The sequence below is a fragment of the Brettanomyces nanus genome, chromosome 1 (assembly GCF_011074865.1).
Source record: "Brettanomyces nanus chromosome 1, complete sequence".
Lineage (NCBI taxonomy): Eukaryota > Fungi > Ascomycota > Pichiomycetes > Pichiales > Pichiaceae > Brettanomyces > Brettanomyces nanus.
This window is the reverse complement of record NC_052374.1, coordinates 906421-934379: the sequence shown is the minus strand read 5'-3', so window position 1 is coordinate 934379 and position 27959 is coordinate 906421. Positions and strand designations below refer to the sequence as shown.

Here is a 27959-nt window from a genome sequence, read left to right as displayed (position 1 = left end):
TCAGTATATAAATATCAGAAGCCGAACTAATATACACTACACCATGTCATTTAAGAAGTGATGCAAGCTCGCATCACCTTTTAGCCTACACCTTCGAGATATAGAGACCACTAAATGTAACGGGCAGCTGCACCTGCTACCTTATCCGGTGCTGAGGTGATCAATTGGGCTTTAATGTAAAATTGTTTCAGTCCTGTTTCAAAAACTGCTATTGTATAGTGAGCCACACAACGATAGGCTCATTCTGAATGAAACAGACAGAAGATAGTCACATCTTCTTTTAGTGGCACAGCAATTCGGAGCGGCGATAATGCAGGTTCTTTTCCCATAACAATCACGACTTGATGACTGGTTCTTTAGAGCTGCATGGACGCATAGACCGGGGAAGAGAGAACGAAATTAATCCTAAAGTGGACAAAACGCATAAAAATTCAAAAAACAAAAGAAAAGACATCATCAAAAAAAAAAAAAAATTGATACAGGGTGATATTTATCTTTCCATTAGATTGGCTTACACTGTAATCAAACTAGCAAAGTTATCAGCCACCTTAGCGACCATTGACCAATTCTTCACACCCAGATAAAGAGAAGGAGAGAAACATATAAAAACCTACATTGTTCCTGAAATTTTCACCCGATTACTTATCGTATCACATTATATCATACTACCATATCGGTACCTTTTTCGTTCCGATATTTCAGCTATCTACTTAGGGAGGGGTATTTAGTGTAACTTTCAAAGGTTTTTTCTTATCAAAGAAGAGTCGGTAAAAAATAGAAAGGGGAAGTCAACAGTTGACTGAATCATTCTCAACGTTCGATCGGCGCGTCGTTATCTTCATATCTATTTTTATTATTTTGTTCCATTCATCCCATTCATTCTTCATCTGATCTGACATTTGATCTAGAGCAAAATTTCACATTCTAATCCAAACATCTTATAAAACGGAACTATGGTGGAACAACAGTCTCCTATAACTACTTACAGGCATAGCATCAGCGGTGACGGTATTTCCGATACTACTACGGGGTCTCCTTCCTCGGTCAATCTTTCCAAAGATGATAAACTCACAAAGAGTGAGATAGAGGAAACAACCAAGAATCTTGAACTAATTCATGACCTTAAATTCTTTCTGCTGACAGCCCCTGTTAATTGGCACGAAAATCAGGTGATTCGTCGTTACTACTTGAATAAAGAAGAAGGCTTTGTTTCCTGTGTCTATTGGAACAACCTTTACTTCATCACAGGTACTGATATTGTTCGTTCCGTCGCTTACAAGCTGGAATTGTTTGGGCGAAAGATTGTTGATAGAAAAAAATTAGAAGAAGGAATCTTTAGTGATCTAAGGGCACTCAAATGTGGCACATCAGCCATTCTAGAGATGCCCAAATCCCCGTTTCTTCGGTTTTTGCATAGAAACCAATGTCTTCGAACGCAGAAAAAGCAAAAGGTCTTTTTTTGGTTCAGCGTGCCTCACGACAAGCTTTTCCAGGATGCCTTGGCACGTGACTTGGAACGGGGGTTATCTAGCCTTCCTTCTGCAACAGTCCCAAGCACAAAGCTTCTTAAGAGGTTCAAGTATGATCATACAGAGGCTCTTGTGCCTCAATTAGAGAGCCATATATTGGCACAAACTGGTAAGAGCTTCTCTTATATTCTCTCAGAATCTTCTCCAGAAGAGACACAGGCTGTCTTTGCAAAACAGGAGAAGGCAGCTGCAGAAGCATCGGTGACGACGACGACGACGACAGCAGATAACACTGCAAATGTCAGAAATTCAGAAGAAGAAGAATCAAGTATGCTGTCATTTTCAGACTCCTCTCCAGGATCATCATCTGACAACGATGCCGGATTTCCGTTGGACTACATACAGAACGACTCATTCCTCTTCAATGTGGACGGTGTTGGTTCTGTGACCGAATGTAATGGAGGTGCTATGGCAGCTGGTTCCGCTGCAGTGACCGATTTTACGTACACACAGAATCCATCCTCGGCATTTCTTCCGGATTTTCCATCTTTATGGCTTGTGTCTCCTACGGTGGGTGGAGTTCCAGACGACTTGCTTCTTGACCAGGCCACACCAGTGGTTCCCATGTTTGGTGCAGCTTCAAGATCACCGATTACTGCCACTACTCCACGCTCATTGTATTTCAAAAACACCGGATTTGGAAATAAGGCCACAGCCCTGGGCGGTGATGTACCTTTCAGTGGTGGCCTGGCTTCTCCGGGATTTGCCATGTTTACTACGCTCGGTAACTTTGAATCTGTCAATGAGACGACCGTTCAGCAGCAAGAAACGGGTCATGATGTTGCAGAAGCACAAGACAAACCTATAAAATCTTTCAGTTTTGTTCCTAGTGCTTCTTCACTCACAAATAATGGTCTCGCTACCAACGCTGACGATGTTTCCACAGAGGATAACGGCAATTTAAAGCCACAAATTATCACCATTCCGCCCGGTACAGGAATATTTGACGCTGCGTCTCTTTCGGGTCAGATGTTTTCACCGGTCATTGGCAGTAGCGTTGAACCAAATTTGTATTATTACTATGGTGCATCTCCATACTTTGCGGATTTCCCTGTTCTTCCTTTCAGTCGGCCCCTAAGTGGTATTAAAAGTACTTTCGATGGAGGTGCCGGTAACGGTATTGGCAAGAGCAATGAGAGAGTCAATGGAAAGACCAAGGGTGAAATTGGTAAGACGGAATCGGGACGAATAGGCAAGCCAAAAAGGAAAGGATTACTTAATCCTTCTCTACGGCATCTGGAGCTTGACATCCAGGAACAAACGGATAACGAATCACAACCGACCAACAAGGGAGAAGTAAGACTCAAGTTGGAACACGGTGTGGCTATGTGAATTTTTACTTAACTGGGTGTACATTATTGGTCTACTATATATGTTGGTATACAGAAATCACTTAGGATTATAAAATAACTTCCTTTCGTAGGCGTCGATCGACTGACCTTTGAGACGTTTTTTCTTCCGCCCAAGGAGCCTGATCCGATGAGATCATAAATCATCCATCGCTCACGGAGAGAAGGAGGGCCTTGATATTTGTTAGAGCGACAGTTGACAACGCACTTTTTGTTTGAGCTATTGTTTATAGAATTATAGCACATGCAGAAATTTGTTTAGAATTCATTACAGAATATACTTCAAGACCTCCAAGAGTCACTAGGTAACTAGCACTATTAGTGAGCGAAAAGAAAGAATAAAGAAAAGCAGTTAGCAGCCACCCCCCAGCATTCACCGTACGCAAAATCTTATAGATTAGACGACACCTGGCCATATATATCACTGCATTGCTACCACCTTATACATACATTACAATTATTTCTTTTTTTCCTTTACAATGAGTTTGGACTACCAGAGGTTCTTGAACGGAGGGCTCTTGCACAATCGTTACACACGTGTTGAAGGACTTAACGAGGGATCCTTCGGTATCGTTTCCCTTGCGAAGGATGCACTTAACGGCAGCAAGTTGGTTGCATTGAAGTATAACACAGGGGAATTGGAGGATTTTGAGGCCTTTGAACAAAAGGAAGCCAAGACTACTTATGCAAATGCTAAGATCGAGCATCCCGATGTCGACAAGTCATTTGTACTCTCGGAAACCACCAGAGAGGTGAAGATGCTTCGTAAGGCAGGCAGACATCCCAACATTGCTCAACTTCTTGACAACTTTGACACCTATATTGTACTAGAGTACGTGTCTAGAGGAGACTTACACGATGCCATTCAATTAGGAATTGCCCCCGTTTCTACTAGGGACGTTGTTGACGTTTTCATGCAACTTATTAGTGCAGTAGAGCACTGTCACAATCTTGGAATTTACCATAGAGACATAAAACCCGAGAATATCCTCATTGCCGAAGACTGGTCTATAAAATTGACCGATTTTGGACTTGCTACAGATCACCTCTGGTCCACTGATTTTGACGTTGGAAGTGAACGATATATGGCTCCTGAATTGCTAGAACACAATGATATAGACAGCTATAGGGCTGATAAAGTTGATGTCTGGTCAATGGGAATATGCCTTCTCAATATCGTCTTTGGAAAGAGTCCCTTTAAATCGGCCAGTTCTGGTGACAAGATGTTTCTCTACTTTGCTGCCAACAGAGAGACTTTATTTGATATTTTCCCCTCGATGAGTTACGATCTTTTTGGAGTTATGAGGCATTCGTTGACTATAGATCCTGAAAATAGAGACCTTCAGCAGATGAAGGAATCTTTAAGTAAGGTAGATGTCCTCACTTATGACTATGAATTTGAGGAGGAAGAAGAAGAAGCTACTTTCGACCTTCCCGAGCTTGCTGCGGAGCCTGCAACTCCTGAAATTATTCCTACTCCTATAAAGATTTCAGGAAAGCCCGAGGATGATACCTTGGGCAAGTATATACTCAAACCTTATTCAGGAGAGAATGCATTGGCAATGGATTTCCATGGTGTGAACAAAGTGCCAGAGCGGCCTGTTCAAACATCAGTTCCTGTGACTGCGTCTCAGATTTATACCGTTCCAAAGGGTAAGCATCGGTTCCCACATCATCGGAAACCGCTTAACATTCCAGCCGGCACTCGTCATAGGAACAGATCACAAAAGGGAAGGGTGAACAAGGAAACATACACCGAATCAGAGCTGAATGGCTCATTTTTGAGAGAGGACTACTTTACTCCACGGTCTGTATTTAATCATTACATGGAAAAGACCAACCAGCATCGGAAATTCGATCATAGAGCTCGTGAACAGCAACAGCAGCAGCAGCATAGATATGATTATCACGAGGATCGGCACAGCGGACGTGCTTGGAGACAGAGAAAGAACCAGCGTAGCTATGCTTTCAACAAGTATCGTTCTGGTAATAGGGTGAATGGAAGGAAACCGTACTTCAACTCGGGCAGAAACTACTTATATGCCAGGAACAATGCTAGATCGAGTTCATTCCAAGATGATCGAAACAATGGTGGCATAGCTAGAAGTATCCCTATTTCTCAATCATCTAATACGGCACGATGCGCCTACAAACCACGGACGCTACAGAACCTTAGTAGCCCCTCTGGAAAATACATTCCTCCGAATATGAGGAGCAGACCTCTCAGTCCGGGACTTCCACCAGTAATGGGACCGGAATTAGAGCTTGCTCCTCCATTAGAGGGTGCCACTGAAGATGACGAAATGTTCATGTTTGAAGACGCTGGAGCTAGGAAAGAGACTAAAGTTGAAGATAACAGTCAGCAGATCTCTGCCCTTTCGAGAAAGTTTAGAGATTGTACCCTCAATGTTACTTCTACAGTGCCAGAACTTTCACTCTCTGCACCTCAGGAAAAATATGTTCCTCCGCACCACCGACGGAAGAGTTCTTATTCGTCGAAAAGCAGACCTATTTTCTTGTGCCCCAAGAAGTACAATATTCCACATAATAACGTGACACCAATGACCGCAGCTGCAGCTAAGTCGGAAGACCGTGTCATCTCATCGTCCGTTCCTGCGAAGAACACCAACTGGTTTATGCAGCACTACCAGCCACATAAGGATAAAAGTACTATCATGACTGGCGATCGGAGTAACTGGTATGATTATGATGACCAGGACTTGGAAGATTACGTATCAGAGGGATTTGGCCTCTCTTATGTGAATGGAGAAAACAGAGAGGGTAGGCATCTCCAGATGAAAGACATACGTGGACACGGAAAACTAAACTAAATATATTAAGATTATTATATGGCATTTCTAGCCTTTGCCCTTTTGAGAAGAGCCTTAGCAGCCATAGACACCGTTGGATTGTAGTGCTTTTCAAGTAAAACATTTTCCCAGAGGACAGCCACTTCGGTATTGGCTCTTTCAACAGAATCCGCGTAGGAATGGTACACACCATTCTGAATACGGTCTTCCGTGGTATATAAACATTTGATCTCATCGTATCGTGACATGAGTTTATCTATGAACTTTAAGATGGCGATAGAAGTCTTTTCAGGAAAATTAAGCATGTCCAAGTAAAATCTCTTGGTGAAAGCCAAAGCACGAGCTTCTGAACCGGAACGAGAGCTAAGAAAAATGGCATCGGCACATCTGAGTAACAACTCAGCCTCTGTCGAGACGTTGACAGAAGGCTTCATTTGTAGCTGTGTTGAGAGGGGGTCCATAAGTCTAAGTGTCTTATGAGAGAACTCTATATCTGCATCCTGAGATAACATAGGAAGCAAGGAGTAAAGGTAGTCGACAAATTTGTTAAGGTCTAGGTGGACCTTTTTCGGAGGCATGTACGAAACCAAGGAGAATGAGGTGATAATACATAGAAGCACCTGCCTCATCTGATTACCAGTGATGCCCTTTCCAGACATCTGGTTGGTTAACAAGTCCTCAGAAATCTCTCTAAGGACCTGTAAGAAATCACCCATCAAGTCTAAGTTAACCTGATGCCCATATTTAGCTAGACCCTCCAAAACTGGGGCCATTAATTTCTCCGGTCTTCCCCTTAAGATTTCAAGGTACAAAGTGAGTAGTAGCTTAAGAATCTGAGCTTGGAATCTCTCTCTTTGCTGAGAAGTCACCTTCTGCTCTGCCTGGTCCCATTCTTTCTCAATCAGCTTGCGCTCTTTCAACTGCGCTCGCTGCTTCCTGGTCAAGTATACACGATCTTTCTTTCTCATCTTGGCTTCCTCTTCTTTTTCGTCCTCTTTCCGTAATGGATCATAGTCGCTCAAAACCGTTAGAGATAAAAAGATGTTGACAACACTCTCATCAACTTTAAAATCTCTATGTCTAATGGATCTGCATACAATCCTCACTATATCGAAGGAGACGTCACCGGACTCAAAATCTTCTACCAACAATCCCTCCAAGGTACTAATACACCTTCTGAATGCATCATGCTCGGATTCACTAGAAGGCTTCCTCATAACACGTCTTATCAACAGTTTGAAAAGGTCGGAACGAAAATTAAAGAACCTCAACGATTCTGTCAACTCACAGGCTGCCCTAGTAGCCACGATTCCCATCTGCTTATCAAGATTACTTGCTCTTGGAGAGTTGATTACCACAGAAGCTTTACGAGCGAGAAACTTCAAGTATTTTTGATAGTAGCTCACTAAATTTTGCTCAAAGAATCTCGTTCTCTGCACATCTTTCGACATTTTCTCCTTCCTTTCTGCTTCGGTAAGAGGCCTTATTCTATAGGATGGCGATATACTCTTGAACACAGGAACCAAAGAAAGAAGAGAAAGCTTGGCTATTATAGGATTTTTGGACGTCATCATAGTCAACACCCTACTCATCAACATAACGTTCTCCTCCGGATCCTCAATCATACTTTGGGCCATGTCGGCAAGATCCTCCTTTATTTTGAGAACCATTTCGGCAGCACTAAGATCTTTATACTTCTCATCATTTGATTCGTCAAAGACAGAATTCTTACCATCTTCTTTGCTAGCTTGTTCTTCTTGTTCTCGCTCTTCCTGTTCTTGCTCTTGTTCTTCTTCGAGCTCCTTCTGCTCCTCATCCTGAAGTCTCTTGGTTTTTCTCTCCTCTTTTTTCATAACAACCCTATGAATTGTTCCATCTGAACTTCTAACAGGTAATCCCTCAACCAAATCCTCATTCTGATCGTCAAAACGTCTTGGCTTAGCCTCATAATCGGCAATCTCCTCTTCTTCTACCACTCCATCATCCTCTTCTTCAAGCTCCCCATCCATTTTGTTGAACAAACTACCTCTAAGCTGAGAATCCCCCTGCTTCCGTCTTTTATTCTGTCTCAATTCTACTGATCTTTTAACTCGTTTTCCCATTCTTAGACCAAATCCCTGTTCACAAACGTTCCATGAAGTTGGAAACTCGGAAAATTTCACTTTTTTCAATATGAATTTTTTTTTCTCAATTTTCATCATCATTTTATGCAAACGTTTCTGCACATTTAAAGATTAATGAGCATTTATAAACTTTTATGGAAAAGCTATAAGCCCCCACTCATCCCTACACCACATCCCCCACCCCCACACAAGTCGGCCTTCCCTCCCCGCGCTTCTCCCGGATTTCTGCGGAGCGAAACATTTTTCCGTCTCTATCAACTGATTTAATTCCTCTCAAAAGCCGTCCGTGAAACAGCCTTGACACTCACTTTGTCAAGCATAGACCGTATACAACCTGTATAGGTGGAATTTTTTTTTTCAGTTAGTTTCGTTGAATTTTTTTTTTTCTAACCTTGTTGCCTGCCTTTTTGTTGTCTTGTTCAACTGATCTTTTCCCAGTCTGCTTTATCAATTGATCATCAATTTAGTACAATATGTTAAGAACCTTCACAGTGAGTACCACCAGAACGGTGTTTAAGGCCGTTATGGCTAGAAGAACTTTCACCACCACCTACGCCAGACAGGCCGCCAAGATCTATGAGATGCCTGCCATGTCTCCTACTATGGATGAGGGTGGTGTTGTTGAATGGAAGGTCAAAGAGGGTCAAGAATTCAGTGCTGGAGATGAGCTTTTGGATGTTGAAACTGATAAGGCTACTATGGAAGTTAATGCTGGAGACGACGGTATCATGGCTAAGATTTTGGTTCCTGCTGGAACAAACGGTGTCAAGGTCGGAGCCCCTATTGCTTTCCTTGCAGACCCTGGTGATGATTTGGCTACTTTAGAGTACCCCGATATCAGTGCTGCTGCTGCTGCTCCAGAAGCTGCTAAACCGGCTCCAGCTGCCGCTCCAGCCGAATCACCTGCAGCTCCCGCAAAGGCACCTTCCTTTACCGGAGGAAAGGCAAATCCAGACCAAACCTTCTTCCCTTCTGTTGAATTCCTATTGGCCGAAAACAAAATCTCCCGTGAAGACGCCTTACAGAAGATCACTGCCACTGGTCCAAAAGGTAAAATCTTGAAAGGTGATGTTCTTGCTTATTTGGGCAAAATACCTGCCGATGATAACACCAAGATCGCCTCCTTCCTTGAAGACCGCGAAAAGTTGGATCTTTCTCACATCGAGTTGGCTACTCCCGAGGCTGCCGCCGAGACTGCTGAAGGATCTGAAGGAGCTGCTGCTGCTGATAGCTCCGCTGCTGCTCCAGCCAAACCTGCCAAACAACCAGTCGTTGTTTCGCATCAATTCGTCATCTCAAGTGCTGTTCCATCCAAGATTCTTGCTGCTTTAGTCGCCAAAGCTGCTTCCAAAGCAGAGACTGCAGCTTATGCCACCAAGAATTACAAATCCTCCGACTTGGTTGATCCATTGTTTGAGGACTTGATTGCTCCTCCAGCAAATACCGAGAGATTTAAGGTTAACTACTCCATTAACACTACTCCAGCTCCTTCTGCTGCTATCTCGGAATCTATAGTAGACGAGTTCGATTTCGAGCCTTACGAAGAGCCTGTTAAATCATCTAAACCCGAACTTTTAACTACCGTCGATGTCGAGTTGACATGTAATGAGAAGGTCATTGACTCCAAGACCAAGGCTGGCGTGTTTGTTTCCAAGTTTGGCAACTATTTGGGCCAGATCGACCGTAAGTTCACCAGGGTTTAAGCTTCAGCTTAGGTTTTGGACGTTAGACGTTAGACGTTATTACCTCCTAGACGAATTCGAGTACGTACTCTTATTACGATTTGATTTGATTTGATTTGACTTTTTTGATTTTTTGATTTTTGTTGTTTTGTTTCCTGCCTTTTTGTTCAGTCCTGTTTCTATTTCTGTTTCTGTTTCTGCCTTTGATTTTCTATTTTTATTTATCTAGTGTTATTTACTTCTTAACGAACATTGAAGTTTCATTTTATCATCCGGGTGGAATTTTTATTAAGATTTCTCCGCGATGACGACACGTTCTTGAGTGAAAAGTTTCGCGTTATGACGCGTAAAGTCGTTCATACGGCTTTACTTGTGCGAAGAGAAGCTTTTTTCGTTACCGAATGAACTATGCAGTTCGATGGGAAAATAACCGAGCTTCCTCAAATACGGGTTGATAACTTCACTAATATTTCTGAGACGATAAGATATGGCTTTATATCACACGCACACACAGACCATTTGGCTGGGTTCGGCAGTAATAGTCTCAACGACATCGTGGTGTTCTGTACAGATGCCACCAAACAATTGATTAGAGGATTTCACAATATCGAATATGATAAGAATTTAGAGAAAATTCGTGTTTGTAGGTTTAATGAGACTATTTCTTTACATAACGGTACCCTCAAGGTCACCTTTATCCCCGTCTATCACTGTATAGGCTCTGCCATGATTCTATTAGAGGCACCAGACCATAAAATTTTATATACGGGAGATGCTCGATTTGATTCTCCCATTCTCAAACTCGTAAGCATGAACCATAGGCTTCTGGAATACATCGCAAACTCAGCCTGGCTTGACACCATTTACCTGGATACCACCTTCTCTTACAGATCGAAGAACATTCAAATCATGGATCGATATATAGGAATAGAAATGCTTATACAGTCGATTCAGACCTATCCTATTGGAACAAAGTTCAACTTGATCAACACCACATGCGGGTTTGAAGATGTCTGGATGAGACTAGCATGGAAATTTGGAGTTAGCAGTCTAGCATTTGATGAATCACTTAGAAAGCGATTCGAGTTGTTGAGAAAGGTAAGGGACAAATTTGAGTTGATGACGAATCCCGTGGACAATTTTCTGAACTTTCTAGGACTTCATCAGTCAGAGGCTAAAGGAAAACCTACAGATCAATCTTCTCCTTATTCATTTTATGTTGGAAAAGGCTTCGAAGGATGTGATGTTAGGGTTAGCGCTGCAATCAATATCACTTCAAGGGAATTCAACCAGAGATATATCGGCAAAGGGAAGGGAGAGTTCAAAAAACTAGTCATAGATGACCAAAATACATACTCTGGCACATTTGCATATCATATCAATGATCGAGTATCAATAGACTTGACTCAGAGATATCTGCCGTTTCCTGAAAGAGGAATTCTGCTTCCAACAGAACTTAAATTTGTATTTTCTAGACACAGCTCTTGCCAAGAATGCCTGAAATTTCTTGCGGCCTTTAAGGGGAATGTTAGAGAAGTATACCCAACTGTTTATAATACTGAAGCGTGGATAAGAGGGTTCAGCATGCAACGGTACTTTGGAAACTTCTGTATGCGGAATAGTTTTCGTTTTGATAGGGAAATGAACGAAAAGTACGGTTCTTCGGCCATTTCATTTACAGAACCAGTAAAGCTAGCGAATTATTGGCCAACTGAGTCTAACCCTTACCGTCGTCACCTTGACCTTCTGGGACAATCGGGCGGAATCAAGGGCGAGAAAGTTGAACGAGGGACATCACTGTATAGAATTAGGAAGCTGCGAAAATATCGTAAACTTCATCATTCTGATAACCGTGAAAAGGTATTCGAACAGTCGGAAAACCATCAGAAAGTGTTCAAGAGTCACAAAGTCCCCGAAATGAATATCACAAACTCTGAGAGCAGTAGTAACGATAACGATCGACATATGGAGGAGGCTGTAATTGCCAAACAACTCCAATTAACTTCAAGAAAAGAAATTATGGACTCTATTTCAATCTCAATAGATTATTCTGTAATAGAGTCTTCGACTACCACTGAAACAGACTCAGAGCCGCAGAAAGCTGAATTGAATCGCTGGAACGATTACGTTGTTGAACCCACTAAGGAGTTCGGCAACTGCGAAGAACCGATAAGTGTCAAGGATATTTATTGTCAAAAATATAACAGAAGAAGAGCTGATGTCCGTCATCGCATCTTGAAGATCTTATGAACAATGAAGTCTCCCGCAAGAGGAATTACGCAAACGGGAAATACCTCCGAGAACATCTGTGAAAATTCAGGCGGTGCACCGTATAGATAAATCCAACCAGTGAGCAAACTTCATGTTTGCTTGATTGTAATAGCCATGTCTAGCTATACCAAGAACACTGGCAATCTTTTCGATGCGCACTGCCATCTTTCCCCCGTGGTAACGAAGCAACGATTTTCTACGTTGAAAGAAGAGCTTCAAAAGAAATTATTGCAGGAGCCAAGTGATGGCTTTATATTCAAATACCCATGCTTAAATATGATGTCGACTAACTTCATCGACTATAAACTAGTGCATGAGCTTTCAAAGGAATTTCCAGGGTTTGTGAATCCAAATTATGGTGTGCATCCTTGGTTTTGTCACCTTTACACTTTCGTGGACTACTCCAAGGATGAGAACGCACCTCTCAGTTCCACACAGGTCAAAAGACTTCACTACAGCTCAATACTTCTACCGCACAAGGATATTTCTGACCAACTACTCGAAGCATTACCGGTTCCTATTTATATTTTTGATTATCTAAAAGAGGTTGAAGCGCTATTGCAGGAGAATCCGCTGGCGGGAATAGGTGAAATCGGTATAGACAAATCATTTAGATTACCCATGTGCGGCTATTTGGGTTCGGAACAATGCCTGGAATGGATAGACGACCCTTTTTTGAGAACGAAAAATCCCCAAGAACAGGAATTAAGACACAAATGGTCGCCGTTCCGCACAGATATGGACCACCAGATCCGCGTGGTTGAGGCCTTTCTTGATCTGGCTAAACGATTCAGAAGACCTGTCAGCCTTCATTGTGTGGGAAACCACGGTAAGCTCTTCGACTTGTTGAAGAAAGTGTTCATAGATGATACCTCCACCAACAACGGCTATAGGTTCTCATCCATAGACTTGCACTCCTATTCAGGTTCCATCGAACAAACCAGAATGTATACTCGGATGTTTCCTGGAATCAAGTTTAGTATTAGCAGCGTCTTGAATCTCAAAAGATACAGAAACCGCTTAGATGAGAGTCTCAAGAGCGGACACTTGACTCCCAAAAATCTTCTACTAGAAACCGACTTGGGTTTGGATGCATTGTATTGGCCTCAGAAAGAGGAGGATGGAGAAGACCGTTATGAATTATTGGTCAGTAGAAAGACGGGTTCTCTAGACAGACACACGGAGCTTCTCAGTTCTACGTTAGAACAGATATATGATCTCGATTCGCGAGTGTCGCTTCAGACCCTTAATGATAACTACCGTGAATATCTAAACTTGGTCACAAACTGATGTAAACTAATAATAAAAGGAAAGAAATATAAACATACCTTTTCAAGGAATAGTATATGACTAGAGAAAAGCGACCGTTCTGTTGCGGCAATTCTTGATGCATTTAATCGAGAAGACCAGCTCCTGATACAAGCTTACACCTAGTTCTGGAGACGCGGCAGCTTTTTCATATTGACCTTCTCTGGCTAAGGTAGTGCCGCCAGTACCCATTCTTTCAACTGTGGAGAATATCGATTCAGAAGAGGTTGGAGAAGAGGCAGGACCTAAACCAGAATCTGACGATATAGAAATAAGTTCCTCCGTTTCTGTTGACCCAATTGCCTCTTCATCCTCCTCGAACTCAGGTAAAGCCACGGTCACAGCGGACTCTACGGTAGATCTCCGACCTCTATTTCTTCTTCTTGGAATACAATAATCTATGGGCATGGTAAGACGGAGGTCCAAATCTAAAGAAATCTCATGTGCAATATTCAACCTGTAAAAAGTCTGAACAAAGATAGAAGGATTAGAACACACAATCACAAACTGATCTGTAGGAAAAACAATACGTAAGGTGAATGGCTTTTCATGGTAATCACAAGCATTTCCAAATTTGGAAAGTTCTTGGAGTGACCATGAACCAATAAGGGTCGAGGAATTGCATTTTAAAAGCTCCATCATACTCTCTGTCTTGTTAAACGTTGTGTTTGTGACATCGCTCATTGACGGTCTATAGTTGAAAAGACGTCTAGCTATCGAATCATCAAGAGATTGTGAGTGGTCTATCTTGTCACTGTCTGAGACCGATTTTTTACTTCTGATCCGGTCTAAAAACTTACTAACATGGCTCATATGGGACACCCTTGAATGAGTCGAGCACAACAAAGTAGAGGAAATAGACGACGAATAGGATCTAGTCATAGAGTAAGGCCCCACGCTCAGGTCTATAAGTTGCTGTTCTTGCTGCTTTTGCTGTTGTCGAGAAAGATTACTCTTAAGGTTGAGTTGAGGATCAACACCCTCAGACTTCAATCTGTCAAAAAAATATGATACACGTCTTCCTATTTCACCTTCAATCTGATAGAGAGACAGGGTTGTGGACTCTATAGACAAAATAGCAGGAACAAATGGTTCACGTCGTCCGGTCAAAATTTCTGCAGATTCACGAAGACAGTAACAGACAGATATGTGTCTCACAGAGGGTGAGTAATGGGGAGGAGGGGGGCCTGAGCTGCCTTTCAAAGTCTTCCGATGCTCCTTGAAGGGAAAAAGTTCATTGTAGGATGGAGGTGCAGGAGAGGAAGGAAGAGAAGGAACCTTAGTTCCTTTATTCTTGGTTGATCTCGTCGGTAGTCTCATGGAAACAAAGAAACATATAACAACTATTTTGGATTTCAAATAACCGAAATAAGCCGGTTCACGATATCGACGATCAAAAGAATCGAGAACAAGACCTCTTTCTGAAAAGTTGTTTTCTGAACGTAGCAACAATGAGAAAATGTAGTCTAACAACAGTGAGAAGATGTAATGAAGATAATGGATGTAAGAAAAGAAGAATGAGAGGTATTAAGGACAAGAAATACAAGAAGCAATATAAAAATCCCCTGTGAGGGACGGATTGCAAGACCCCTAAAGCGAAACTGGTTCCACCCCGCAGAAAGCTCCGCAGATGTTTATTGTTCCCCGCAAAACTGCGGTCGTCACGGGAGGCGAAGAGATCGCATCAGGAAATTCTTCTTTCAATCTTTTAAAGTGGATCGTTGAACGCTGGCGCGTGCTCGCGTACAGCGGGTTATCATTTCTTTTGAATCCAACTATATGTGATATGCAAGGACTCTGGAAAGGGCAACTTAGGATCACTTTTTATTTTTTATCCTTGTTTCTTTTTGATCTTCTTTTGGCGATCCTCGTTTGAGGTTACCCGATTGGTATGAGCTAGCATACATATGGGACTTGAAATGTAAACTTGGAACTGAATATATCGCAACCACGGCGAAAATGGTATTATTAAAGAGCCGTAGTGCAGAGATCGTCCGGCACTATTTCTTAAATTTGCTGTTTGGTATTTCGTATCGATGATCTAAGCCATAATACACACCTCTGGTGATGCGCATACCATTTGAGGCTAACTAACCGGAAGCCAAAGCATAACGCGTTCAGATCTGATAACACCTACGTGGGAATCTGCTCGTCAGTATACGATGCCGACAACTCACACCTCTCTGTTAAGCAAAATACTTTATACATTAAGCTACTACTCTACCACCATTCGTCCACATCCCCAATACAATACAGCTTCATGAAATCATAATAATATTACTATACACAAGTGATGCAAAGGTAGAAAAGTCAACAGACATGATTCATTCGTCCTCTTGAACCAGATCCCTTTTAAGTTCAGCGTCAACACTCAAATTGTCCTTATTGAAACCATCAGCATATCTGCTAATCGTAGGGAAACAAACAATCTTATCTGGCTCATCATTCTGACCTGCTTTGATTAACACAGGTAGATTATAGTTGTTGAGTAACCTTTTGAAATCAAGATACTTGGCAAACCCCTGTTTTAACAAGTCCAAATGCTCACTATCTTTGTAGACCTCTAAACGATAGTCACCATTATTGGACATGGATTTGTTGAAAAAACGGAAAAACACACGATTATCAAAATAGATCCAGTTGGAGAAACCCTCCTTCATCGAGAATGGCATAACGTTATAACCTTGATGGGTATTTTCGTTTGCACGACAAACAGAAATCTCGATGAATTTATCTGTTTTCGTCACCTCAAATTGACAGTTAAGGACTGTGAATCTATTTGGTTTGTGACCAGTATTGATGTCCTGCATTAACGAATTCTTCTTCTTGTTGGAAGGATTCTCAGTGAATGCAGAATACTTGTTATCGACCTTTGTAAATTCATGGAAAAAGTTCTTTGAAGGAGAAACCTGATACAACTTAAGGAATAGATATCTGTCCAGAGTGACAAAGCTGAAACGAGAAAACATATCTTTTGGAATCTTCAAGTTAAGCGAGATGGTCTCGGGATCGAATTTGACAGAACCATTCTTCGTCAGCGACCTGTCCATCAATGCTATTTCCCGCTCGACACGGCTATTGAATTTCTCAATTCTGGCAAGAGAGTCTAGGAGACGGGCCTTATGAAGTACTGGAGGAAGTCTCTTTTTTTCATCCTTCAACAAGTAACGGTAGTAGTTCCGCCTGGTAAGTTCGGGCATAAAGTTTGTAGAGTCCTCGAACCATACAAGTTCGTTCTCCTTACAAAATTGCAAAATCTCCTTTTTGTCCACCTCTAAAAGCGGGCGAATAACTTTCAAGTCGAGTGTCGGAGAAACCATTGGGAATCGGCTGACTGGTGTCATAGACCGAAGACCAAACAACGTGGAATTACTCTGCATGCGCATCATGAACGTCTCCAACTGGTCATCTCGGTGATGGCCCATAAAGAGATCACTAATACCCAGCTTCTCGCAAGCACCTAGCATGAGCTGGTAGCGAAGCTCACGGGCGGTTCTTTCCATCTGTTTCGGATCAATTTTCTGCTTAATCTCCAGAACATGATGAGTAATTGGCAAATGAGATATCAGCTTACTTAATTGGTCGACCTCATCCGTACTTTCTGGTCGTATGTTGTGATTAACGGTGATGGCATCAATTTTTAGATCGTTAAGCTTCTTCATTTTAATCTTTACTAACAAATTTAGGAGAGCCATAGAATCTGCACCACCACTTAATGCAACGGCCACTCTAGGAGGAAATTTTGTTAGATTGGCAGCAAATATTTTAGTTAGAGAAGTCAAGAACTTTGACGACACGGTTGCCGTGGCCGTATTTGTTAGGCCTAACGGGTTAATGAACATTGGAGAAGTAATGAGATTAGGCTTCATCTTTGATAGTTTAGACGGCTAAGATTATGTCGGGTATAAATAGGAAAGAAAAATCGGAAGAAGAAAAAGAAAGAAGCGGCGGAAATTTGTAACGCGCTGAGCGAAACTGGTGTAAAACCTCCCGCACGGCTTCCACAAAGTCTGCGGGATGAAAACTCCATCTATGGTGCTGCTTTGAATCACTCCATTATTCTGGAGAGTTACCGCCTCAAAAGAAGATCGAACATACTAGAGCTTGGGAAGGTTCAGGGCCCACGTTCCCAGATCATATAGGCCACATCAACTTGCAGTTGGGACAACTATAGAACAACTGATATACGATGAATATGTTAGCCGACAAGGCAGGGTAGCACAAATCATTCAGGGGGCCGAGCTGATCGCAAGGGTTGTACTTTATAGATGCTTATTTTGTTTTCAAGATGATTAATGAATGAGCAGAAGGAAACAAAGGACTCAATATAACGGTTAGTCCGCAAGGACTACCGGCAAAGATCGATTTTATCCGCAAAAAGAAAGAAATACCCGCGAACTATTTCCCTCACAGAATGGATGACCCGCAGACTTTTCAACGTGCGTTAACATAGCTTGTGGTGGAGTTGGGATTACACTTCGGACTTTTCCTTGCCATTGTTACGCCATATAATCTGGGGTTTACATTATATCCTTTGAAATCACCGTCGAACACTTTGGCCCCACCAAAAAATACAGACAGGGCAAGAGTTCCGACAGACTCATTTTTTTTTTCCGATACGATGACTTGGTACAATACATCGGAAAAAGTAGTGGCACCGCCCTAAGTGAAGATAACCTTAGGTTGGATCTCATAACGGCGGCGCATAACTTTGGTAGGGACGTGGATCTACGCGACAAAGACGAGTTCATTGTACTCTCACCAGTTGTGCATAACTTAGCATAACATAACATTTATTTATATATACGATTTATTCATAAAGGAAGCTTCCGTACTTCGCTGTCTCTCTACTCCTTCAACTCACCGCAGTCTTCGACTCGAACCTCCTGGCTGACTTTGCCAGACGAGGAGCCGACACCTTCAATGGTTTTGACAGTATCATACCCGTCGCTCACCTCTCCAAACACCACGTGATGTCCGTCCAACCAAGGACATGGAATAGTCGTGATGAAAAACTGAGAGCCATTACTATTTGGGCCTGCATTGGCCATGGAGAGCATACCGGGTTTGGTATGCTTGAAGGGAAAACCTTCGTCATCGAAATGGTCACCATAAATGGATTTGCCGCCGTAACCGTTGAAATGGGTAATATCACCACCTTGTAGCATGAATTGTGGGATAACTCTGTGAAAGATAGAGTTTTTATAGCCAAAACCTTTCTCGCCTGTACATAGCGCTCTGAAATTTTCCGCCGTCTTTGGGAGCTCTTTATCGAACAAATCAAAGACGATTCTTGGCTGTTTCTTGCCACCAATTGTGACGTCAAAGAAACACTTGGTAAGATTAATTGATGAGGTCGAGAAGGCTCTCTTGCTGATGTTAAACATGGTTATTATTCTTACTACGAGTGTCTAGTAACAAGAAAGAACTAAAAAAATTTTGCAATTGGTATAGAATATGCGAACATGCGAATGTGCGAGCGAATTTACGACCGACACAATTTCCGACAAGGAGACGCGACTTGCGACGCGATTTCCAACTACTACCTCAACTTCGAGTACACTTTCTCTAAGGCCTCTCCAAAAGCCTGTATATTCCTTTCGAAGAAACCATACTCTCCATTTTGCAACGCCTCTGTGAAGCCAGGAAGAACCTCCAATCGATAACCGCTGACTCTGTCTGGTGCAAATATCAAGTGCCGAAACCATTTTCGACCCTTCAATAGTCCTTCTCTCTGCCCATCCACGTCGACGTTCGTATACTTCTCCGGCGCAACAAACAACTTGTCTAAAGCCTTAATTTTAGCACTAGCAATCTTAATCTGAAATGCTATCTTGATCTTCACGTACATCTTGAACCATGGATAATCTTGAAGGATTTGTCGCTGTAGCCATACTAAATGATCATCGAAGTTCTTTGCGATCGCCACGATCTCACTCAACAATTCATCGAGTCGCTCTATCTCCTCACCAACATTACGGCCATCTTTCTGTCCTCTAATCTTCATCTTCTTATGCTTCCACCCGCTCGGGACACGGGAAGAGAGGACATCAAACCTTTGCTGTATACGTGACATATAATCACCTGTTCCGACATCGATTATCTCTCTTTCACTTATTTGCAGGACAAATAAACCAGCGAATTGGGCCACCAAGTTGTGGTACCGAAGCTTCCTGTCTAGCAATAGCTGCCAGTCTTCGGAGTCGTATTTGGAGTTAGTGTAGGGAACCGGGTCTTTGTCTTTGACGTTGGAAAACCCGATGTTGATGGACGGAACACCGACAAAGCACTGAAAAACGGAGTAATCACCAGACCGTTGGCTAATCAAGTCGATTTCCGACCCATTATGCTGGTGCCGATCGATGTAATACTCCCACAGAGTCGTATCGTCGTCCACTAGGATCTCCTTCATGCTCTTAACCAAAAGTTGACCATACAATGGGTTCGACTCAACCAAAAGTCGCGATCCTTTAACTCCATCCAAATTCACGTACACCACGGCATTCTTCCGAAGCTTTCCCTCGTAGAACTCACCAAACTCAGTCGATCCAAGCAGCCCCGCTGCCGATCCATCCCAGCTGATTAACTTGATCGTTCGTAGTGGCTTCCAGCCCTTCTTGGCAAGCTCGTTGAATCCTCTCGCCAGTTCTAACAGTTCCGAAAACCCACTCGAAGCTCCTCCAATTCCCCCAACAATGTCACGTGACGCTCCTACATAGATAACTTCGTCTCTTATGATTCCCTTGATCTCCGTGATGATATTATAGATGGGCTTGATCTTGAACTGAACTGTACTGCCTAATTCCAGTGTGTTCTCGGATACGCTGGCGGAGTAGCTGAAGTTCGCATAATCTCCTTTCCAGCCTAAATCCGCCCCATTGGATAAAGAGTCCAGTATGGGCTGAATGGCTGCAAAACTTATTGGCAAAACGGGAATTGTTGGGATTGTCTCTGGCTTCACACGTTTTGAGAAAAGTGTCGACGACCAGCCAGGAGTTGTCGGATCCCCGGGCTGCTCAAGTATTCGACTAAGGGTGTCCTTCTGTATGGCATGGTGATTTCTTGCAAATCCGTCGGGAAAGGCTGCATATCCATGGCTCTCTACGTATTTGCCGTCATCATAGGGATCGGAGTATATTACCGCACCCGCGACATGCACCCGCTGGGCGTTCTGAATCTTGATACTTGGATGTAAATTGCCATTGCGCAAAATAACGATCCGGTCTTCCACAGGGATTCCCGACGCGTTCAACTGTTGGAAATCCCCCACACTGCCATAATTCGCATAAACGTACTTGGCCCTCATTTTCCCGCTGGCACTGTATGGATAAAATGACATCAACTCGGTCTCTTGTAAGTTTGCGTCATATATCACCTTATTATCGGCAGATAAGACCCGTAGCCATGACTCCTGAGGTCGACTAAACCATGCTTCATACTTTTCCGTAGACGTCTTAAATGTCGGGAATTCCCTGAATAGTTCGACGGTGGCCTCATAATTATCGCCTGTAGTATGAATTTCCTCTGAATAGCACTTCATGTAGCGGCGGATATCGTTCTTCAACGTGAGGTGGGTGAGAAACAGCCGCGAGCAATCATCTAAGGTGAGATATTCGCCGTGGAGCCGTCGGAGATCTCTATCCAACGATGTGCGCGGCATAAAGATCAGCTTGAAAAGGAGCATGAAGATAACTCCAAATATGCAAACGGTTAGGAATCTCTGCCTTCTCATCTGCCTAAGGGTCATCTGAGTGACGCTAATCACGCTGTTTGCAATTGATTCGGTAATTGAGGTGGAACGAGATGCTAAGAATGAGTTACGCTCTCCCAGAGACCCATAATATCCGACGTTAGGGTGTAAAGTTTTCCGAACGTGGCTGCTTTTGCGATGCTGCTGAGGATAATCATGATAAGTAAACTCTTCATCCGTCTCTACTGATGTTTGCCCCGTACTTCCCGGAAATGGCGTAAGTCCTGCCGGCGCACTTTGTGTGGACGATATTTCCGCAGAATCTGAAGGCGACGACTCTGGCATTGAAAAGTCTGCTTATTAGAAAGTTATGACGAAACGCCTGTGAACAGATAGATAACGTAAGGCATAATATCATTTGAACCCCATATCTATCTAATCAGCAATATATGCAACCTTACACCATACATAAACACCTCTACACCGGACAGAGATTGTCTATATTATATAAAGAAAGATGGTACACAATGAATAAAGCCAACCTGTCAACGATACGTGGCAACCGCCTACTTCTTTGCAGCCTTCTTCTGGTACTCCTTTCGGTTCTGAGCACTCTTCAAAGCGCTCTCCGAGTTCTTCAAGTGACCACGATCATCCAAGTCGACCGATCCGGCAGTATCGAACAACGAGACCTGACCAAGTAGTAAGCCAATGGTATCCAGAACCTGTTGAGGGTCACTGAGGTATGCTTTTGCAACAGTCTGCTTGTTGGCAGGTCCCACTGTGACAGGGAACAACCCATAGTCGTCGCCAGTCGCGTTTTTAGTCACTCCTTGCATCTGCCAGTGCTTCTCAATGCTGTTCAAAGTCTTAAACATGTCTTCATCCGTCGTATCATCGCCCAAACAAAGAACAAAGTCTGGACGTTCACCATGCTTACGCACTACCTGTTTCACAGGGTCTGAGCATAACACTATTCGTCTCACCATCTCTCCCTTATTGACAAAACGAGGCCTGACTTCAACATTAGCCTTACCAGGCATCACTTCAACGTCATACTGTGAACATATCTCTTCTTCAAGCTGCTTACGACATTGTTCTCCTTGATATGCTCCCAATTCAGGGTCAGATTTCCTGTAATGCCACGTGAGTGCCACTTTCTTTTTCTCTATGAAAGAACCGGACGTCCGTTCGGTATAGTACTGGAAAACTTCCTCGACTCGTTTCTGCCAGTTCATATCCACAGATGCAGCTAGATTAGTCCACTCTGGGGTATTCGGATTCTTCAGAAAACATCCGTGCTCTGCACTAAGCCCCAACTCTGGCACCTCTCTCGCAAACCATTTCTCCAAAAATGCCTCGTCCCTTCCGGAAATGATCCAGACCTCGTTTCTCTTATCAGCAACCAAATCCTTCAACAATCCCAGCAATCTTGCAGAAGGAATAGCTGCTGCAGGATCTCTCACAATGGGTGTTAGGGTTCCATCGTAATCAAATAGAAATAACCTTTTCTGAGCGACCTCGTAACACTTCAGAAGTTTTGGCTTATTTAAATAAGGTGTGATTCCATTACGAGAAAATCGTTGGTTTCCATCACTACCATTCGAAGGAGTGAGAAACTCCAAAAGTGATGATAATATCTTACAAGTCCAATCCTGGACGGTATGAGAAACCACAGACTTGTATAGCTTAGTTTCTGTGGCCTGTTTCGTTGGTGCAGAAAGCAACAAACACTCATTTAACGCTCTTGAAACGCCCACTGTATCCCATGGATTGATCTGGATTGCATCAGGAAGAATCGATGCAGCACCCGAGAACTCCGAAAGAATCAACGGATGACCTTGAGTTCTTTGACAAACAACATACTCTAAAGCGGTAGTATTCATGCCATCTCTAATGGATGTGACCAAACAAAGATCAGCAGCACGCAGCAACGCCAAATATTCAGCCTTAGGAACCCTCATATTGTAATGGAGCACAGGAGTATATTCTAAAGTTCCATAGCGGCCGTTAATATGTGCCACCAGTTCAGAAACTCGCTTGACCAGCCTGCTACTATGATATGATGGTATGAAAGAAACTTGAATCAAAACAACACGACCTATCCATTCAGGATACAGTTCGAGGAACTGGTCAAAAGCCAACAACTTCTGCTCCACACCACGCACCGTGTCTAGTCGGTCTCTACCGACGATAAGTTGCCTACCACCGGTTAATTCATGCAATGCAGTGACTTTGGCATTGACTTCCTTGGAAAAAACGTCCTTCTCCAAAGCGGTGACGTCAATACCCAGCGGGAAAGTGTCGACCCTAACCTGTGAAGAATGTACATAGACAAAGGTAGGAGTAACATCATAGCCCAATAATCGAGTGCAACAGCTGAGAAAATGTCTGGAAAACGAATAACTCTGGAATCCCAACTGATTGGCACCCAACAGACCATCCAATATGATTTTACGCTTGGATAAACATCGGAAATACTCCGAAGAAGGAAACGGAACGTGCAAAAAGTGACAGATGTATGCCTCAGGAAGCTCCATACGCAATATTTGCGGGAGTAAAAGCAAATAATAATCATGAATCCACACAATATCACCAGGTTTATACAACTGTTTCACTTTAGCAGCGTAAGCCTCGTTGAACTTGACGTAATCATACCACCACTGAGACTCCTGTCTACCGTCACTTGGCTCGTTCAAAAGATAGTGAAAGAGCGGCCAGATCACGTTTTCTGCATACTGCCGCCACCGATCCTGGTCCTTACGAAGTAACCAAATAGGATGAATATTCTTATTCCCGTTCATTGTCCTTATTTTCTCGGTAACATCTCGCTTGTCCTCTTCACTGAGATACAAAGGATCATTCTCAATCTTCTGTGACGCAGGAATCGATCTAGGGACCATCTCATCTGCCTCAAACAACTCCCCTGTCCATCCAATCAGATGTGTTTCCCACTTTGTATGCTTGGAAAGAAACATATTACTGGCATACAAGGCTGAAGACCCCCTTATGTGCTTCACCTCCCATTCCCCTGTTTTAGTACGGTAAATCTCACTGGGCAACTGAGTTACGCAGTTGAGAATCCTACCGGAAAGTCGGAGACCCGAATTCTTGCAGTCACTTGGTTCAATCGACATTGTAGAAAAAAACAGGTGTCTTTTCATCTGCTCACTATTTTTCTTCTTCTGCTCATCTTCAACTTCGTCAAAAATAAAGTTGCCTCAAGGATTACGTAATCTCTGAAAACCTGCACAGCCCTTCACATCAAGGGTAACTCCGAACCGAGTGACTACTGCTAAGTTACACTTATAGTTATAGTTATAAAAGTAGAAGGAAGCAACTGCTCAGTATGACACAAATTAATGCGGCACACAGCATATCCAGTCCACTCATTCTGTTCTAGCAAAAAAAATGAATAGTCGGTAAGTCGACAGAACAACTACTAAGATCGGATACAGATCTTAGATCCATCTTTCAATCTCTGCATATCCTCCTTCGGTGGTTGCTCAGCGGACTTCTTAGTAAGGTTCTCGGAATGGTCTCCAGCTGGTTTCTCAGCTGGTTTCTCAGCGGGCTTTTCAACAGGCTTTTCAACAGGCTTTTCAACAGGCTTCTTCGAATTTCTATTGTGCTGCATGTGCGCACGGACCAAATGACCCGCTGCCAATGCACAGCACAACGATAACTCAGCAGCAAGAACGGCAGCAGCAACAATCTTGGCTAACTGTCTGGCATTAGCTCCCGGATGTGTAGGATTTGGTCCACGCACACCAAGCATGTCAAGCATGGCTGCCTGTGGCTCCAATATCGTTCCACCTCCAATAGTACCAACCTCAATAGAAGGCATAGAGACAGAGATCTCTAGATCTCCATCCGGTCTCTTTTCCATCAAAGTAATACAGTTCGAACTCTCCACATTCTGTGCAGGATCCTGACCCGTAGCAAGGTAAACAGCGGTAACTAAATTGGCAGCCTGCGCATTACAACCACCAATAGATCCAGCCATTGCAGATCCAATAAGGTTTTTATCAATATTCAGCTTAACCAACGCATCTACATCCGACTTCAGAACCTTCTTAATAATTTCAGCAGGAACAATAGCAGATGCAACAACACTCTTGCCTCTTCCCTCAATCCAGTTGATGGCTGCGGGTTTCTTATCGGTACAATAGTTACCAGAAAGAGACACAACATCCATATCCTCAAAACCACACTTTTCTTGCATATATTTCAATGCATATTCAACTCCCTTTGAAATCATGTTCATACCCATAGCATCACCTGTAGAGGTTTTGAATCGGATAAACAACAATTTACCGGCCAAAGCAGTCTTAGCATGCTGCAACCTAGCAAATCGAGAAGTCGAGTTAAAAGCACTCTTGATAGTTTTCTGTCCATCTTCAGAGTCCAGCCATCTCTTGGCTGCTCCGGCCCTACTCAAGGACGAGAATCTTACACAAGGACCACGAGTCATACCATCAGCAGTAAGCACAGTTTCAACTCCACCTCCGGCATTAAGAGCTTTACAACCACGCATGGTCGAAGCAATAAGACATCCTTCAGTAGTAGCCATTGGAATATGGTATGGAACACCGTCAATAATAAGAGGACCAGCTACACCAACAGGTAGAGGCATATATCCGATAACGTTTTCACAACAGGCACCAAACACTCGGTCATAATCATAACCCTTCCATGGTAACCGATCAGTATTCAAAACAGGAGCGTTCGCCAGCTTAGCGATAGCCTTTCTACGAACAACAACGGCCCTTGCACTGTCACCGAGTTGTTTTTCAAGCGCATACAAAGGCATTTTACCATTGGTGGCAAGTTCGCACACTTCAGCATCGTTGCACTCGTCTCTTAGTCTACCTTCTTTAAAGATGGAAACCAATTCATCCAATGGACGAACACTTTCGTCATTGACGGACTCCTCAGAAGAACTAGCACTATCTGATACAATCTGATGGTCCTTTACGTTATCAAAAGTGGAATTGGCAGGCACAGGAGCAGAGACAGGAGCAGAAGAAGTCACCGAAGAAGCAGGAGCAGTAACAACAGCAGCTTTCTTGCCTGCATGAGAAGTGGAAGCTTCGCCTCTGGACTTAACATCAGTTCTTTTCTTCTTAGAGATCTTTTCAGATATAACAGAGTCAGAATGTTTGAACAGATGATTTCTAGCGACATTTAGCAAATAGACATTGATGGCAAAAGAGATACCAGCGACCAAAACAATAAATTTAGAAATGTAGGGATCTCTAATTGCCTGAGAAAATCTGCTAAGAGAATCAAAAACAACATCCTCGACCTGAGTGAGTAAAGTGACTCTTCTGTAAACCTTAGTTGGCATCAGAGTAACCAAAGTACCTTGGATGCCCAATGGAATTTTCTCGGAAACCCTTCCAGATAGATGACCACCGATAGCATAGCTCAACAGTGCGGCCGACGGTGTGTAGTCACTGAAATCGTCGTACAACCAGGAGGTACCTAAAGCAAAGAGATGAAGAACTAAAAATCCCGCAATAGTAACAACTTTGAAAGCCCAGACATTTTTATCGTGCTTGAAAAGTGGCTGATAAGCAGAAGAGGCCAAACCAGTAGCAGCCACAGAATGTGCCACCTCCTCACTGACACCTTCTTCTTCCAAGGCTTCAGTAAGTGCGACCTGTCTGTGAACAATATTGATCTGGGCCTTCAGAGAAATAACGGCAGAATAGAAGGTGAAGGTAATGAAAAGATCGCAAACCATCAGAACGGCAGTAAAGACACAGAAATTTCTCAAACCAGGCATGTTTGAAGTGAACAATGCGATACCAAGGAAACAAGCAGCCGTTATAAGCTCTTGCTTAGCCAAAGGAGCAGCAGTCTTCTTCAAAACGACTTCCCACATGGTATCTGAGATATCACGGGTTGGCTCTTTACGAATGGCCTCCATGGCAGGAACAGTATAGGCAATCTTATGACGGAAACCCATGGATGCCACAAGAAATGGAATACCTTCGGTGAGAGAAGAGAGTGGTAAATGAATACCGAAAACCTCAGACGTTAACACAATGGCAAATAAGAAGGCTATAACCGAAGAAAGGAGTGAGCCAAAGGCCAACCAAAACTTAGAACCAGTGGTACGCATCTCATAGAAAAGTTGGATAATGATGAAGATCATTGCTGCGTAAGCAAGAGCCACCATGAGAAGGTCCAAAGGTTCAGCACCCTTAGCAGAACTCCTTAGAGTATTGGCCAAGTTTCTGATATACTCATAGTAACGACCTAGCCTGTTGCTTTTTCTAAGCTTAAAGACGTCGCCTTCTGCGTTTGTGAAAGATGGGGGAAGAGGAATTTGATGAGAATACTCGGTAAGATAAAATTTTTCATCATCATCAGGACCAGAGATAAAATGAGAATCGTTAGAAGGAAAAGGAATAGCATGAGAATGGGCTCTAAATATGATTGGAGTAAGAGCCCAGTGAGGAGTAGAGTTGAAGGCCAAGTCAGAGAAAGAAGAGTCAGAAACTTCGGAGGAGAAAGTGGTAGCCACATCGTTATCGTAAGCAGTAGCCAACTTGGAAGCGGCATTAATTTCGAACTCGGTCAGATTGGCAACAATGTCCCATTGAGCATCATCGGCAAGAGGAGAATGATAGAAGGTCAAGGAATCACCACCCAAAGAATTGATTCTGGCTAAATAATGGTCAAATATAGTCAAATAAGAGATGGAAGCAACAAGAAGAGTTGCCACGATGAAATGAATAGGTCTGTTGGCACAAAGCTTGGCAAGATATGCGGGAGCTTCAGTGAAGATCATTATAATAAATATAAAAAAGGAAATGAATAGATGAACACGACAAATGCTTAAGCTTATGCTTATGTTTATGCTTATGCTTATGCTTATGCTTATGCTTTTGCTTATGCTTATGCGCTAGTTAGTAAGGGCGCCACGGCAAAACAGAGGTAAACAAGTTGGCCTAAGTCCCCTTTTTTTTCAGTTAAGAGAAGTTTGTTTGGTCTTATTAGAGCCAAAATTTTTTTCCCAGCGTTGAGATAACTGAGATTCGCGAGCCTGTTCTTGGAGAGTATATACGAGCAAGAAGCTTGTAGACAGAGCGGAGAGGGGGTATGAACGTCGTACAGCTTAAGTAAGCGTAATCGGTATCAAATGAAAAGGAGCGAATTAACGGTTGTTTAAATAGGTTTCAAGGG

At 43.0% G+C, this 27959-nt stretch overlaps 12 protein-coding genes across 12 annotated transcripts; 5 read left to right on the top strand and 7 right to left on the bottom strand.

The window, feature by feature from the left end:
* Positions 1 to 310: 310 nt before the first annotated feature.
* On the top strand, positions 311 to 2861 carry FOA43_000434 (uncharacterized protein; the record flags this gene model as incomplete). The annotated part of the gene is made up of 2 exons (XM_038920766.1): positions 311 to 316; positions 969 to 2861. The coding sequence occupies 2 exons, from the start codon at positions 311 to 313 to the stop codon at positions 2859 to 2861; spliced, it is 1899 nt and encodes a 632-aa protein (XP_038776694.1).
* Positions 2862 to 3357: 496 nt separating this feature from the next.
* Positions 3358 to 5709, top strand: FOA43_000433 (uncharacterized protein; the record flags this gene model as incomplete). The annotated part of the gene is made up of 1 exon (XM_038920765.1): positions 3358 to 5709. One exon carries the CDS (start codon positions 3358 to 3360, stop codon positions 5707 to 5709), a length of 2352 nt encoding a protein of 783 aa, XP_038776693.1.
* A 14-nt stretch (positions 5710 to 5723) lies between these two features.
* FOA43_000432 (uncharacterized protein) lies at positions 5724 to 7790 on the bottom strand (the record flags this gene model as incomplete). The annotated part of the gene is made up of 1 exon (XM_038920764.1): positions 5724 to 7790. The coding sequence occupies one exon, from the start codon at positions 7788 to 7790 to the stop codon at positions 5724 to 5726; it is 2067 nt and encodes a 688-aa protein (XP_038776692.1).
* Positions 7791 to 8284: 494 nt separating this feature from the next.
* On the top strand, positions 8285 to 9514 carry FOA43_000431 (uncharacterized protein; the record flags this gene model as incomplete). The annotated part of the gene is made up of 1 exon (XM_038920763.1): positions 8285 to 9514. One exon carries the CDS (start codon positions 8285 to 8287, stop codon positions 9512 to 9514), a length of 1230 nt encoding a protein of 409 aa, XP_038776691.1.
* Positions 9515 to 9832: 318 nt separating this feature from the next.
* FOA43_000430 (uncharacterized protein) lies at positions 9833 to 11743 on the top strand (the record flags this gene model as incomplete). Its single annotated transcript, XM_038920762.1, has 2 exons — positions 9833 to 9839; positions 10008 to 11743. The coding sequence occupies 2 exons, from the start codon at positions 9833 to 9835 to the stop codon at positions 11741 to 11743; spliced, it is 1743 nt and encodes a 580-aa protein (XP_038776690.1).
* Positions 11744 to 11746: 3 nt separating this feature from the next.
* FOA43_000429 (uncharacterized protein) lies at positions 11747 to 13054 on the top strand (the record flags this gene model as incomplete). The annotated part of the gene is made up of 2 exons (XM_038920761.1): positions 11747 to 11751; positions 11887 to 13054. 2 exons carry the CDS (start codon positions 11747 to 11749, stop codon positions 13052 to 13054), a joined length of 1173 nt encoding a protein of 390 aa, XP_038776689.1.
* Positions 13055 to 13114: 60 nt separating this feature from the next.
* FOA43_000428 (uncharacterized protein) lies at positions 13115 to 13878 on the bottom strand (the record flags this gene model as incomplete). The annotated part of the gene is made up of 2 exons (XM_038920760.1): positions 13115 to 13819; positions 13873 to 13878. The coding sequence occupies 2 exons, from the start codon at positions 13876 to 13878 to the stop codon at positions 13115 to 13117; spliced, it is 711 nt and encodes a 236-aa protein (XP_038776688.1).
* Positions 13879 to 15396: 1518 nt separating this feature from the next.
* On the bottom strand, positions 15397 to 16914 carry FOA43_000427 (uncharacterized protein; the record flags this gene model as incomplete). The annotated part of the gene is made up of 1 exon (XM_038920759.1): positions 15397 to 16914. One exon carries the CDS (start codon positions 16912 to 16914, stop codon positions 15397 to 15399), a length of 1518 nt encoding a protein of 505 aa, XP_038776687.1.
* A 1005-nt stretch (positions 16915 to 17919) lies between these two features.
* Positions 17920 to 18459, bottom strand: CYP1_1 (heme binding; the record flags this gene model as incomplete). Its single annotated transcript, XM_038920758.1, has 1 exon — positions 17920 to 18459. The coding sequence occupies one exon, from the start codon at positions 18457 to 18459 to the stop codon at positions 17920 to 17922; it is 540 nt and encodes a 179-aa protein (XP_038776686.1).
* Positions 18460 to 18614: 155 nt separating this feature from the next.
* On the bottom strand, positions 18615 to 21172 carry FOA43_000425 (uncharacterized protein; the record flags this gene model as incomplete). The annotated part of the gene is made up of 2 exons (XM_038920757.1): positions 18615 to 21098; positions 21164 to 21172. 2 exons carry the CDS (start codon positions 21170 to 21172, stop codon positions 18615 to 18617), a joined length of 2493 nt encoding a protein of 830 aa, XP_038776685.1.
* A 156-nt stretch (positions 21173 to 21328) lies between these two features.
* On the bottom strand, positions 21329 to 23899 carry FOA43_000424 (uncharacterized protein; the record flags this gene model as incomplete). Its single annotated transcript, XM_038920756.1, has 1 exon — positions 21329 to 23899. The coding sequence occupies one exon, from the start codon at positions 23897 to 23899 to the stop codon at positions 21329 to 21331; it is 2571 nt and encodes an 856-aa protein (XP_038776684.1).
* Positions 23900 to 24204: 305 nt separating this feature from the next.
* Positions 24205 to 27564, bottom strand: FOA43_000423 (uncharacterized protein; the record flags this gene model as incomplete). The annotated part of the gene is made up of 1 exon (XM_038920755.1): positions 24205 to 27564. One exon carries the CDS (start codon positions 27562 to 27564, stop codon positions 24205 to 24207), a length of 3360 nt encoding a protein of 1119 aa, XP_038776683.1.
* Between the last annotated feature and the right edge of the window lie 395 nt (positions 27565 to 27959).